The following is a 13,895-nucleotide window of genomic DNA, read 5'->3' as shown; positions in this document are numbered from 1 at the left end:
CGATAGACGTTTGATAGATAATTTCGAAAAGTTTCAAATCCAAATTTGAATTTCCCCCTCCCTCAAAACTAAAATTTGGGTTAGAACCGGCCTAGCAATAATACTACAAATGTTTTTACTTGCCGAATCGCAAATCCTTTTTAAAACTTAAAAGTGTTTCTGAAGCTCACAAGGATTCAAGATGTGTCGCCAAAATTCTTATTCCACAATATCTTTCTGCTACGAAATTCTTGGTATAAGGGTACGTTTTTTCTGGAGCTATGAAAGAAACTATAAGATCGTCAATCGGACGCTTTTATCGTTGGTCATCTATTAGAAAACGTACATCTGCTCGTTGCTTAAATGTAAACACTTCCATTATAAAATAATATAATGTATTTCGACGTTTCGCTCTTATCGTCGCTGTGATCGTTTATCGCAGCTCCAACATAAAAGTACCCTATACATTCGAACGACGAAAATGGCGAGGAAATTGGCATTCATACTCACTCTTTCCGCGTGATCCGCAGGCATTCCGTACAAGGCGTTTTCCGCTCGAGCCAGTCGGCCGCTGAGACCAAGAAGAAGACTCGTGATCTTCCCGACTTCCTCCACGTGAAGTCGATACTTGGACGACTCTGCTGGCCGAGCGACCGCAGATATCCGCGTGGAGACGCGCGCGCCCAAAGCTTCGTTCATCTCACCCTCTTCTCGCACCGCCTCCTGCTCGGCCCTGAGGACTACCAGTTTCTTGTCGAGCCTCATCATCAGCTCCTCCTGCAGAGAAAATCGATTATAGTCTCTATTCATTGTGAGAGAAATTGATCATGCACAATTTCACCAACTCATGGTTTCCTGGCGCGATTGCTCGGAGTATACAGAATGCACTCGCAAGAGGATTCAAAAGCAATTGGGGTTAGCAGAGGTATTAAGACGAATTAGAGAGAAGGTCGATCAATCTTCAACCACGATGAAGTCTAACTGAAGTCAACATCTAGTTATGCCCTAAATAACAGGCTAATATTCCCACTTACTACTATTATTACAAATCACTGCAGATTTTTCCAAAATTTTATACACTCGAAGCCAGTAGCGCACCCAGAGGGGGAGCCAAATACCGTGGCACCCCCCAAAGAAAAAGGAAAAAGGAGATTAATGTAAACACGACTGAAGCAGTTCAAGAGCTTTGTGACAAGAAAGGAAACCCCGTTTTTATTCCTTAAATAAATTTTTATAAATACCTAATGAATTTTATTGAAGTTGGATTAAAAATATTTTTATCCATTTCACTCGGCTCTCCACAAGATTAAATCCTCAGTGCGCTACTACTCGAAACAAAACGCAAACGTACCTTCTTCTGCCTGAGATCAAGGCTGTCAGTCGGAATGACCGTCGGCGCATCCTCCTGACGCGTCAGACCCTCGACAGTCACGTCGTGCGAGTATCTCGTGAGGAACCTCGCCTTTCCCTCGGACGTGGTGAAGTACGCTGACGTCGGAGACAGAGGGCTGGTCGAGTCAGCGGACAACGGCGTGACGGGGGTGGAAGGTACCGTTTCGTGCCTGCAACAAGTGATTTCCATCGTTGAATCCTTGCTCCTCTGAACACGATCCTCGCGATTTCCGATGCAAGAAAGAATGCCCCGGTAATTCGTGATCGTGGACAACGCCGATTGCATCACTAGAGTGACTCACGGCTGGATCGATCGATACACGTTTCGGTGAAAAAGGAACGGCACTGAAATGATTTACGATCGCGATACTGCGGATGTATCTTCTTCCTTGTACTGAGGAGGACGAGTTAAGATGTCCCCATGATTCTTATCTTCGAACGAAGGAAGTGATATATTTGCCTCCATTTGAAATGGACTCTACAAGGCGTCCCCTCTAACGAGATTACATTAATATTTTCGTTACGTACTTTAAATAATACGAGAACGTGTTTCTTTCAGAGATTTTTAGGAATTTATTATAACTTTTTTCTATTTGTTAAACTACATTTCTGCAGTAAATATAAAATATAAAAGTAATGGAATTATTGCTTTTAAAATGCTTTTGAAAGCGGTCTTGATGACATGTTCAAAAATTCATGCCTCGCTCGTGAAGGCGATTTCAACTGTTAGAGTTGTCTGAACCCAAAATTCCAAACAGATTCTTCATGAGTATGATTGTCGCTATCGTTCGGGCTTTAATCAGTGATTTATCTTCAAAATTAGCAAACCGACGGGCAAAATAAAAGAAAAATGTTTTTCGGCTTTTTCATTTTGCTATTTTCGATTTAAAAAGCAGGTCAGACTCAATGAAAATACTTGGTTGCAGTCCCTGCGAGAGCCATAGGTGTGCAGAATAAGCAGTCAAATTTATAAAGCAATCGGTTCGATAGATTTTGAGATTTTATCTAGAAAATCGCATTCAAAGTTTTCATCTACGGAGGCCGAGCCTCTGCGCTCCCTACAAAATGTCTCTGTAGAAACAAAAATAATCGGAATTTTTCCACGAAAATTGAACAGTACATTCTTGAACATATGTACTTTCGAAAAATGTTTAAAAAACAAATCGATGTTTTCAACTCGTCTAACCGGAATGACCCCTTAAAATCAACGTGAGAATTTACGAAGATCATAGTATCACAGATTTCCACCCTCTGTGCGTGTGTCTTTGTGTTTGTAATATACAAACGAGACCATATATATCTTTCAAGAGGTCGTTGACCTTCGCGTAACCCTCAAGACAAGAAGTTTTATCAAGATCCACCCACCCGTGTGGGTTACACGTCAGAGACATGCCCTATCGCTCAATTGCCTCCCTCCCATTTCATCGTTCCGATACCGAGTTCGTGGAAACGGGGAGACGATGGACCCGAGTCGTAATTAAATATTTACCAGGGAACGCGTCCGTTCGAGATATAGTTATCGACAGGGCATGCGTGGCCGAGAGCAGGCCTCGCGAGTGGCTCTATAAAAGAGGAGAAAGTGATAAAAAAAAGGAAAGCGGGGTAGAGTGACCGCACCGGAGGCGATTGAAAAAAGTGAGCAGGCTGATCGCCAGGATATTACGTGCCGCAGCCGGCTCAAGAAGCTAGACAGCGTAATTAATGAAAAGCGGAAGTGGAGGCCGCGAGTAAATATGATCGCCGGGCGCGTTTTATCGCCGTTTACGCGCACATCTCACGAGCCGCGCGCGCGGACGTAAGCTTTCGAAAGTGGGCGAGTTTCAGGTCCGCGGGCTGCGGCAGGAAGCTCTTTAGTCCCCGAAGTTCACCGGGGGAAACATTCATTAACTGCTGCTTTCAACGCGACGCAGGTTACGCCGGAACGAGCCTCGGCCGCGCGTAAATCGTTCGCGACGAACGACCGCGCCACTTAGAGCAGGTTAGAGATTAGCTACGAATAGGGATAATATTGGCTGTACCTCTGTTCCCGATGCACCGTCTCCATGTGTTCGGTATAGTCGCGCGCTCTTCCACGCGAACTGGGGATCGAAACGATGTAAACGGTCGTCCGTCACAGACTGGCGAACAAAATGATGCGTAGACCACCGAGCAACTAGCCCAACAATATCATTTATGGTTAGCAGTTGCGCAACAATCTCGCGCCTCTGGTACTTTCTCCTGGCGCGTGCCGGCGGAAATATTGTCGCCGACTGATAGGGTTTTCGATTTTACGCGCCATCGCGCCCGATCGCGTCGATCCGGGGATCTGAAATTCTTTTCGTCCCACTGGATCGCTCGATGCAGCGTGAAGGGTACGAAGTAACAGGAACACTAATGTCGAATGTCAAGAGCATTCAATCATATTAGTTCGTTGAGCTGTCGAGCGGTGTCGTTGATTGACTGCGGGGATCATTTATCAAGGTTCAAAAAACGACAATTAAATCCCGACGGTAATGGAGGTTCGTTAATGATGCCTTCCTTAGGAGTCTAACGATCTACGCCCACGTAAGCATCACTCATCGGATATTAAATATCCGCGAGAGACTATCTGCACGCGACCTCTTTAGCCACGTGTCGGGGATTCTCCTCATCGCGGTGCGCCGCGAAAAAGGGAAAACTCCTTGGCACCGTTTCCAGGGGGACGGTGCTCCGATCGATGACGGCAATTGCCCGTGATCAGCAGGAAAATTTAATGGGGCCGGCGTAAGTTCGCTGGGACGGTTGTAATAACGAACGTCTGACGTAAAGGCATTGAAAACACGAGGAAACTGCGATCGATAAATCCCGTGTCCGAAGCTGTTCGGTGAAAGTGCCAGTCAAAGCGTCGAGTGGAGCAACCCGTATGAAATATCGACGTCCCATATCGTCCGGGACGATCAGTTAACATTTATGTAACGATAATGACAAGAAACGGCGCGGATAGCTGAACAAGGGAAATGGAAATGCTATTAGTTCCTCGAGTAGGGGAACGGTAGCATGGTGAGGATAATGCTAGGTTGATGGAACTCTCTAAATCCTATAACTAAAGCTCCGAGTTCAGCGCAGCCTTCTGTATTTTCAAGATTTCAAGTCTGTCTTACTTTACCCCTCAAGTATCCTTATAACTGCTCTAAAAACCCTGGAAACTTTGAGAAACCCTCGCTGGTAAAATACTCGAATTTTACTTTAAGCTCTTTTCAATATCAACTTTCTCCTTATCCTACCTCCAGATAATTCCCTGTAAAATATCAAGTACCTCTTAATCCTAAGATACCTCTATCTAAAGCTTTGTGTCAATTCTGATTAAATAAGAAAACAAGGGTAATTCGGGTGATACAAAAATAGAAACTCGCTGCAGCATGTTTCGTCCTCCGATCAAGTAACGAATAATAAATCCTATAACTAAAGCTCCGAGTTCAGCGCAGCCTTCTGTATTTTCAAGATTTCAAGTCTTACTTTACCCCACAAGTATCCTTATAACTGCTCTAAAAACCCTGGAAACTTTGAGAAACCCTCGCTGGTAAAATACTCGAATTTTACTTTAAGCTCTTTTCAATATCAACTTTCTCCTTATCCTACCTCCAGATAATTCCCTGTAAAATATCAAGTACTTCTTAATCCTAAGATACCTCTATCTAAAGCTTTATGTCAATTCTGATTAAATAAGAAAACAAGGGTAACTCGGGTGATACAAAAATAGAAACTCGCTGCAGCATGTTTCGTCCTCCGATCAAGTAACGAATGGTTAATCAACGCCACCCCCCACATCCGAATGCAAGCCTTCAGTGTCAATCTTTTACTCCCACGTAAACGGAATCCCGTTTTGCGCGGAGCGTGACACGCGAATTCTCTTAACATCAGATTCCCCAAAGGCAGATTACTTTAATTACAATATTATTGACATCGAAGCTTACTTTCTCTCGTCGTCAGCTCCGTTTTCAGAGCACGGGGTCGTCGACTCCTCCAGGGAGAGTCGGCGCCTCGGTCTCGGCTGCAAGGTCGCCTCTACCCTGAACAGACCGGAAACGTAGTCGGTGGGCTTCTTGTGCTCCGGTGCTGGAACTGATAAGAACAAATGGTTACAGACACGCACGCGCACACACTGTGCTCCCCCCTTTTTCCCTCACAGTTCTTACGCTCCAGGAATTCTCTCTACCGCCTTGGAAGCCATAACGCACGCGCTCAATATCGCGACAGTGCACCGGGCGCGCATAATTGAATAACGCTGCTGGCCCGTCGATTGAGTTAGCGCTTATTAAAATAAAAGGTCGTCGACCCGACCACTGACTACTCTCCATCCAGCTACAAACGACGCGGCGCGGCGCGACGTTCGCGTATACGCGCGCCGGAGCGTGTCGTCAGCCGCGACAAGTCGCACGCGTGCGCGCCACTCGAGGGGTGGCTGCAGCGAGAGCAATAAAAGCCTCGAACAGGTAGATTAAGCCGGCCGGGGATCAGACGACGACATCAGCAACGCTAAATCCGTGGGATTACGGTAAGCCGCTGAGGAACGAGGAATTCCGATAACACCCGTGGCCACGTGGCTTTTATTAGACGTAATCGACGCGAACGCGGGTAATCTGGGATTAGTCTGAACCGGTAATTAAAGTCTGCGCGAGGAGCGCACGATACGGGGTGTAACACTCTAATCTGCGAATCTATGTGGGTCTGGAAGCACGGTTAATTGGGAGGAATTGCTCCTGAGTGGTCAACGAACATCAAAGGAGGACATTTGAGCGTTCAGGGGTGATGTCAAGGTTACTACGAAGGCACTTTTACTCTTTTGAATGCCATATGTCATCAGTTACAATTTAGGGACTATAAACTGATTTTGACAGCTCCACTAAGTGACCTCCCTCTTAGGTACATATCACGATGCTTCCCTCAAACTTCTTTAACCTCGTTCCTTCCAAAGCAATCCAGCACTCCAATTAAACTCGGCTTACGAAACCTTCCGTTTAGAAATGGAACACCCCATACCTACACATAACCGTTTCCGCCTTAGATCGTGAATCTTAATCTGGTTTCGTTCTCCAGCGCGACACATCTACAGCTACGCATGTCCTTCGCGTCTAGAATGACGTTGAACATACTCACCGAGAAGTGGCACCAGTTTGTCGTTCGGGCTGAGCTGGCTCGCCAAGTCCCGCCCGAGTTCCTCGCACTCGATCTCCTCCGGCAGCTTCTTCCGACAGAGAGGCAGGAGTTCTTGGCTTTTGGTGCACACCTCGACCTCCGCTGGCTCGAGGCTGTCAGTTTGCGAGGCGGCGTCGCTGGTAGTCGCGTTCACTCGGAGGACAACCTCGGTACGCTGTACCAGAGTCAGTCCTTCTATGCCTGGCTGAGGCGACACGCACGGCGATGCAGGGAGAGGAGACTTGTCCACGTCGACGGGAGAGTTCCTCGGGGACGAGGAGGAGGAAGCCTTGGAGATGCTCGAGATGGAGGACGTCGAGGACCTGCCCTCGGACCTAGACTTGGCGGACGACCTGTCCACTCTCAGCTCTATCTCGTTCGTCTGGTTCGAACGGACTTGGTCCGGGGAGCAGAGTCTGTCTGAGGAGCCAGTGTTGTCCGTCTGGGTGGGACTCGACACCTTTCGGCTAATCGGCGAGCTTTCGGTCTTGGAAAAGCTATTGGACAAGCTTCGCGGCGACACGCGCGGGTCCGAGGATCTACTCGAGGATGAGGAACTGGAACAGCTTCCGGACCGCCTGGGGACGGCTCCTCTTGGACTCTCCGCTTCGATCTGGTCGGGCGACCTGGGTGGTGAACTGGTTGGCGGAGGCGGCCTCTCTGACACAGGCGACGCTTCGATGGAGTTCTGCGACTCGCGTCCACGTGGCCAGCAACTGTCACTCGTGATCGTCATCGTGGTCGAGGTGGACGATGTCGTGATACACGTGCTGATCGTGCTGGTGGACGTGGACGTGGCGCTCACTCTCTTCTCGTTACGACGGTTCAGGAGCTCGATGTTCTGCGAGGTCATTTCGATCGTGGCGCTCCGCTCGCGGAAGAAGTCCTCTTCCATCGATGAGGGGGTGTCCACGCTTCGGGGCTGTTTCTGAGTGGACAAAAACAAATTTGATGGTAAACGGATTGTCGAGGTAGGGATATCGAATGAGACGAATACAAAAGTACGAGCGATCCCCTATTCCATTTCTTATTGAACGAAAGCAAGGGTTCGGGAAGCATTAAAAAGTGTCCTCAATCGAACTACGCACCCCATGAACAGTGTTTACCTCTGAACTAAAAAAGGTCGCGGATATAAGCTACAGAAAAACGATTTCTAGAAGAAGCGTTACCTCTCTGTTCTGAGGTAGGGGTTCGCAACTGGCAGCCAACTTCCTGCGCTCGCGTTCCAGCTGTCGGTTCCTGTCGTTAAGGACCTCGACGCTCTGGGGCGACACACGCTCCTTGCGCTGCTCGTAATCGTGCCTCTTCTCCTGCTGCCTCTTCTCCTGATGGTGATGATGATGGTGGTGGTGATGCTGATGTCGATCCTCGAGATTATCGTTGTTATTATTCTCGCTGGTCCGCGATCTCGCGTCGTTTGCTTGGAGTTTCTTGCTGAGTTCGTGCGACAGCTTTCCGATCACCTCCGCAGAGTGCTGCTGTTGCTGTTGCGTGGACCGCTCCTCCAGCCGATGATGAAGAGCGTCCACGCTGTGCGACTTCGAAAGCTCGGGCTGCTGCGAATGGTGATTGTTGTGATGGTGATGGTGATGATGCTGCAACGGATGATGAGGCGTGACGCGCAGAAGAACCGGATCGTCGTGATCCCGCGGTGGCGGCCAGTCCTCTAGGCGGGATGTTGGTGACATCGTTCTCTTGTAGCTGCCCTCGCTGTCGGGCGCCCCGCGCTCCCTCCTGTACGCCAAGTAGGAGGCCTTCGATTGGCTTCTGAAACGAAGAAATACCAGGCGACGATTAAGGGATGAAGATGAGAACGTGGATGAATTTTTATTTCTTTTCATCGAAACTTAGATACCTGAGGCGATCAGCTTGGGGAGATGGGATTGTGAATAATTTAATAATCGAAAGGTTGATTTCAAAGAGTGTCTAGCATCTCTAGCATCGTCGTGAACTCCCTGGTTGCAAGTTCAATATTTAAGGAGCAACGAACCCACCCAAGATGTAATCTGTAGTTATAATCTCAGAGGGATTTTCAGGACTCAACTGGACTTGGCCCTCTACCCTAACACCGAATCAACTCACACATAGCTTTCACCCAACCCTCTGACAGGATAAAACGCAAGTTACTCTGTATTCCTAATCCTTCGTCACTCATCTTTCCATCTGTAACCCCAATGACACCTCCATTAGTTACTTCCAACGCAGCGTCACGCTTAAATTTACCATTGCTCGTCAGCTATCAAAAATAAGTGCACGAAAATAGAGCGACGCGACGGAGACCGCACTCTATCGTCCAAAAATAAGTGGTTACATCTGCCCACTTTGGACGGGCAAGTTGACGCGCAACAGCAAGGTTGTACTTGAATTTCCAGTCAGCTACTAGCGGGGATCAAGATCGTTCGAATTTTTATGAGGTTCATTCGTATGGGCACCGCCCGGCAGGCGGCTTCTCTCTGAATTGATCGTTATCTGGAATCTGTATTGTCGCGGCTAGCTGGATCGAGAGGGCGGTAATATTTCTTTTAAGCTCGATTTTAATGCCAGGCCACGTAAAACCGCGTCGTGGACACAACGCCTGCGTGTAAGCACGTGAACTTTCCACAACGATGTATAAATTGTTCGAAGCAAAAGTGAACGCGCCCGGGAATAACCAATTTCTTCCAAGAAGCTGCGTTTTCGTCGAACCAACCGCGTTCACTCTCGAACAGCCTGATCGAATCCATGGGCGCAAGAGAAATTAAGAGTGGTACAGTTGGCTGCTCCAACTTTTACTTCTTTCTGTACTTAATACAGATGTCATAAAAAATAATTCATTGGGATGGAGTATTTACACACGCAAACCATAAACATCAACAAAAATCTCTAAAAACCGCAATGTACGATTTTAAATCTATAATTATGTTCATGTTAAGGGGACCAGCCTAAGTAATTAACGACTTGATCTGATTAGTTGTTGGGTATCTGCGATGTCAAGAGTTTTATTGCTATTTTTTCTCTGTATAAGTAAAATTTATTTCTGTCAATTAAACTATTATTATTATTATTATTATTATTATTATTATTATTATTATTATTATTATTATTTTTAAAAGCGCATAAATAACCCCAAATAATCGAATGCAAATCCTTTTGTAATGCTCCTCTGTGCCCATTAATTCATTACAACTTGCCACGATATATTCATTTCAGCGCCTATTTAATTGACCCGCAATTACAGTCAGAATACTGACGAAGTCAGTAGAACGTGATGTTTATGGCCAGCCATCACGCCGAGCCTATAGAAACGCGATACGTTGCCTCGTTACATTCGCATCCCTTTATTTAATATAATTCATTTCCATATCCCTAATCGTGGATGGGATTGGCGTGCAGTTTGTCGAACGTATCGCGATTCCTCGAACGGAACAAAGTGCTCTTTGCCAGGGCGGTCGGCCGGGTAAAAGTGAGGCCATTGTTCGCAACGGCTTGCGAAATACTACCGACGCATCCTCGATGATTAATCGTGAGAGCAGATTGATTAATCGCCGATCTTTGGCGCAAGTGCGCGTCGGGCCCTTCTGCTGGACGTATTACGATGCGAGCGACGATGGATCGAGACCGGATACGATGCTCGATGCGCGCGTTACGTGAATCTTAACGATGTTCCGCTTCTGGGAACTCGCGCCCCTTTCCCATAAGCTTTTTCCATCTACGCCGGCCTCGTGGAAAACGATTCGATCATCCGCGAGACGAGGAGCAGCCCACTCCAATTTATTTGTGCGTCGGATTGGGTTATGTAAGAAGCGTCTCGTGCGAAAGTCATCGCGGATCTATGCGAGCCGCGAGATAAGTGTAACATCCGCTGCTTCGAGCATGCGAAACGTTTTATTGGATACATACGCGTTTACCCCTGTGCCAGTGAAAAGAATAAATCTTTCGTACGTTCGGCGACCACTCTCTAATTCTATGACGGCACTTATATGATCGCAGACTACAGTTTGTGCGTCAACTAAGCAATGTTTACGCACGTGGTTCAAAGATGTTTCACGGTAATTTACTGCTCTTTTATATGTCCTATGTAAGCGTGCCAGAGGTGGCACGTACAAAAATTTAATATCTATACATTATCGTATATTTTTTATATATACCGTACATTACTGTATATTTTTCATTTTGTATTTTATTTTATAACGTATTGCATTCATGTTCTCTTTCTATTATTATTGTACTTTGTCCTTAGGCAAGAATATTTATTATTGTTTTAAAATAATTATTATATGGTTATAAAATTAAAATTATAGTAAAAGCTGGCCAAAAATATTTTAGTATATATATAAAAATTTATAAATAATATTCATCGAATTGCTGACGTGTCGGGCAGTTTTTAATAGAGGCTAAAAATTAATAGAAAATTAATTTAACTGCAGAATTTTATTGAGGCAAGTTCAATAAGTAACAGAATTTCATAAGAATGAACTCCTAACTTGGTATATGTTGGTATGCATACTCAATAAAATTCTGCAGTGATTAATTTTCTATTAATTTTTAGCCTCTATTAAAAACTGCCCGACACGTCAGCAATTCGATAAATATTATTTATAAATTTTTGGCAGGCGGACATAAAAAGTTCGCCACCACTGTCCTATGTTTCACAAACTTTCAGCTATCGATGCACGTCTCAAACAGTCTTCAGACAGAGATAAGCCAAAAAAGGGAAAAGTTTGAGTCAGCTATCAATTTCGTCTTTTAAATCCTCCGCGGTGCCTCGATTCTAGAACGATGCCAATCAGCCTCGCCGCAATTGTTTCGAACTCCCTAGAATTATTCCAGCGAGACCGAGGTCCATGGATCGTTATCCTTGATGATTTATTATTAATTGGTAGCAATTACAGGAAACAATGCATCGAGCTAATCAAAAACACGCGATAGATCTTAATTCCAAGCGCAAGTATCCATGTCAAATGGTGTCTATTTTAATCGAATATGGGTTGACATTGCGATGCCATGTAAGTTCGAATATGGTCATCGCATGCCAGATTCGTGGTGGCCAGTGCGGGCACGCTTTGAAGCGCGCGTGTGTAATAAGAACAATGCGAAATTCGGTCAAATGAGCTGCGCCTTCGATTACTTTCCTCGATCCATCGATCAGGAACGACCGTTGAATTGAGCACAGTCTCGATTGCTCTTGCATATTAGATTTCCGTCTCCCATAACAATGGTCGCTGCATATTGCTCTATACTCCAATGAATTGAGGACCTTACAGCAAGAGGGACGCAGCTCCACATTAACCACCTTCAAATAAATTAGAAAAAGCTGCTTATAAAATTATTGCTTTCACTTAGCATTGAGGAGAGAACACTAATTGACAAATATGTTTTCGCGCGATATGTAGTAATTGATAAGTTTTTATTTATATTTTGGCGAAATATTCTATAATAAAAATAAAAATATTATAAAAATATTAATTTTTTTTATAATAAAAATAATATTAATATTAATATTTTGTTTATTGCTGAATATTATTTTAAAAAATTAATATAAAAATTATAAAAATAATATTAATATTAATATTTTTATTTATTTAAAAGAAATCGTTCATTTGTTATCGGATATCGCGATTTTTTCTCACACATATTACACGTCATAACTCAAAAACTGTCAAAAACGAAGCTGCACCCCCTGCTGCAAGATTCTCAATTACATTGCGAACTTGCGCGCAGTTCGTGCTATTAGATGCTGCAGTTTCACTCGTTGCAGGTTCATTGATCGTGATTAGCATTGACAACAAAAACACTGTTTTCTCCCATATTATATTTCCCTCATCTGTCTAATAAGGATAGCAGCCCGCCGATTGACCCTAATGATTCAACGCGATATCTCGGTGCCTGTCAAATAAAATTGCAAACGATGAGTTATCGCTGGAGGATCGTTTTGGGCGCGATGTTCCTCGAGAATTCGCGTTTAGAGAGCGCGTTCCCCGCGGAGTTTTCTTGCCAGTGGTTCACACGGCTGTTTCGCACAGGAGTGCTCTACTCGCGATCTCTGTCGCGCTCCAGCCAGATCATATGCCTGCCTACCGGCGGAAAAGAAAGTTTTTGCCGTAACGAGGTGGCCCGAGCGAAGGACGAAAGTAAAATTCGCGTCTCGATTCTAATCACGCCGACAGGTCGGCACAATTTCGACGACAAGACCTCTTGCCAACTCCTCATAACTTTTGTCCAAACGGGCTCAGCGAGGACCGAGTTGAACCTATTTCTTTGACCCTCGAACCGTTCGACTTTTCCCTTTCCTTCGTCCACTACTCCAGTTGCTCAAGAGCAACTGGAATTGAAGTGCCTAGAATGCTTTTAGAAAAAGAATGTTTCAATGGTTAGATTATTGCTTAACACTAGAACCGTCGCACCGGCCATTTTGACCGTTTTTAATTTTTGCGTCTTTATAATTTTCTTATTTTTTCAACTAAACACATGTGCGTCTGCGACTGTTCTTTAAAGTAGGTACCTAATATTTTATTCCGTAACAAAAATGGTCTACTGCATGCTACAATGCTAATTTACATTAATAAATTTAAGCAATTATTGAAATTTATTGAAATATATAGTAGAAATTTATTATCAATTTTATTCCAAAGGACCATTTGCCATATTTCTCTTTCCGCTAAGAACTCGTGATATTTGGTTGCGTTGAGGTAAATTGCTTTCGTTAGTGAGAATACGGAGTTTTTCGTGTCCAGGCGTAGAAAATTAGGTCGATTTCGATGAACGGTGATTGTAATTGGACGATATTGGATAGTTCGGACTTGCGACGAAGTATGTCAAGTGAAACGCCATCAGTCAAATTCAAAGCCGCCACACGAACTTCTCGACAATCGCTATAATAAGATCCTGGAGGCTTTCACAGCTCGAGTTCTCGTTGTTAAAGCCGTCAGAGGCTTTTAGGTGAGGAAGATCCTCCTTCTTTCGGAAGAAGAATGACGTCTTCAGTGCTTATAGTGTCAGTGGGGCCATGTGGGACTCCTGAATGCATTGATAAATCGTTATCAAAGCAGAGGCGTATCTAGGGTGGGTCAAGTAGGGCTCGAGCCCTGGGCGGCAATTTCGTAGGAGGGTGGGGGGCGCAAAAAAGCCGAAAGAAATTGGAAAACCAAGTGGAGGCGTGGCTTAGATTTCAGCGCTGTGGTGGTAAGTTGGCAAACTATTGAAAGTAGACTCGGATCCCACCAAACATTCCGAATAAATATTTATTAATCGAATAAGAAAATTTTAGTGTTCGAAAAAAATTTAAAACACTTGTTTTTCACAACATGTCTATATAAACACTAATAATCGTATGGACTTCGACGGATTTCGGCCTACTCTCAGTAGTACCATTTTCTGTCACTAGTTAGCGT

The 13,895-nt window shown here is 44.9% G+C and overlaps 1 protein-coding gene across 6 annotated transcripts in view; it reads right to left on the bottom strand.

The window, feature by feature from the left end:
- Positions 1–13,895, bottom strand: part of Shrm (shroom) — a 183,598-nt gene that overhangs the window by 3,927 nt on the left and 165,776 nt on the right. For all 6 annotated transcript variants that reach the window (XM_076822179.1, XM_076822188.1, XM_076822153.1 and 3 more), the window contains 5 exons: positions 7,695–8,292; positions 6,487–7,453; positions 5,304–5,451; positions 1,331–1,541; positions 490–756 (listed from right to left, as the gene is read on the bottom strand). In XM_076822179.1, the coding sequence (XP_076678294.1) occupies positions 490–756; positions 1,331–1,541; positions 5,304–5,451; positions 6,487–7,453; positions 7,695–8,292 (2,191 nt within the window). The remainder of the gene's footprint in view (positions 1–489; positions 757–1,330; positions 1,542–5,303; positions 5,452–6,486; positions 7,454–7,694; positions 8,293–13,895) is intronic.

This window comes from Andrena cerasifolii, chromosome 1 (genome assembly GCF_050908995.1).
Source record: "Andrena cerasifolii isolate SP2316 chromosome 1, iyAndCera1_principal, whole genome shotgun sequence".
Lineage (NCBI taxonomy): Eukaryota > Metazoa > Arthropoda > Insecta > Hymenoptera > Andrenidae > Andrena > Andrena cerasifolii.
Note: the sequence above shows the minus strand (reverse complement) of the source record. Positions and strands in the feature narration are given on the sequence as shown.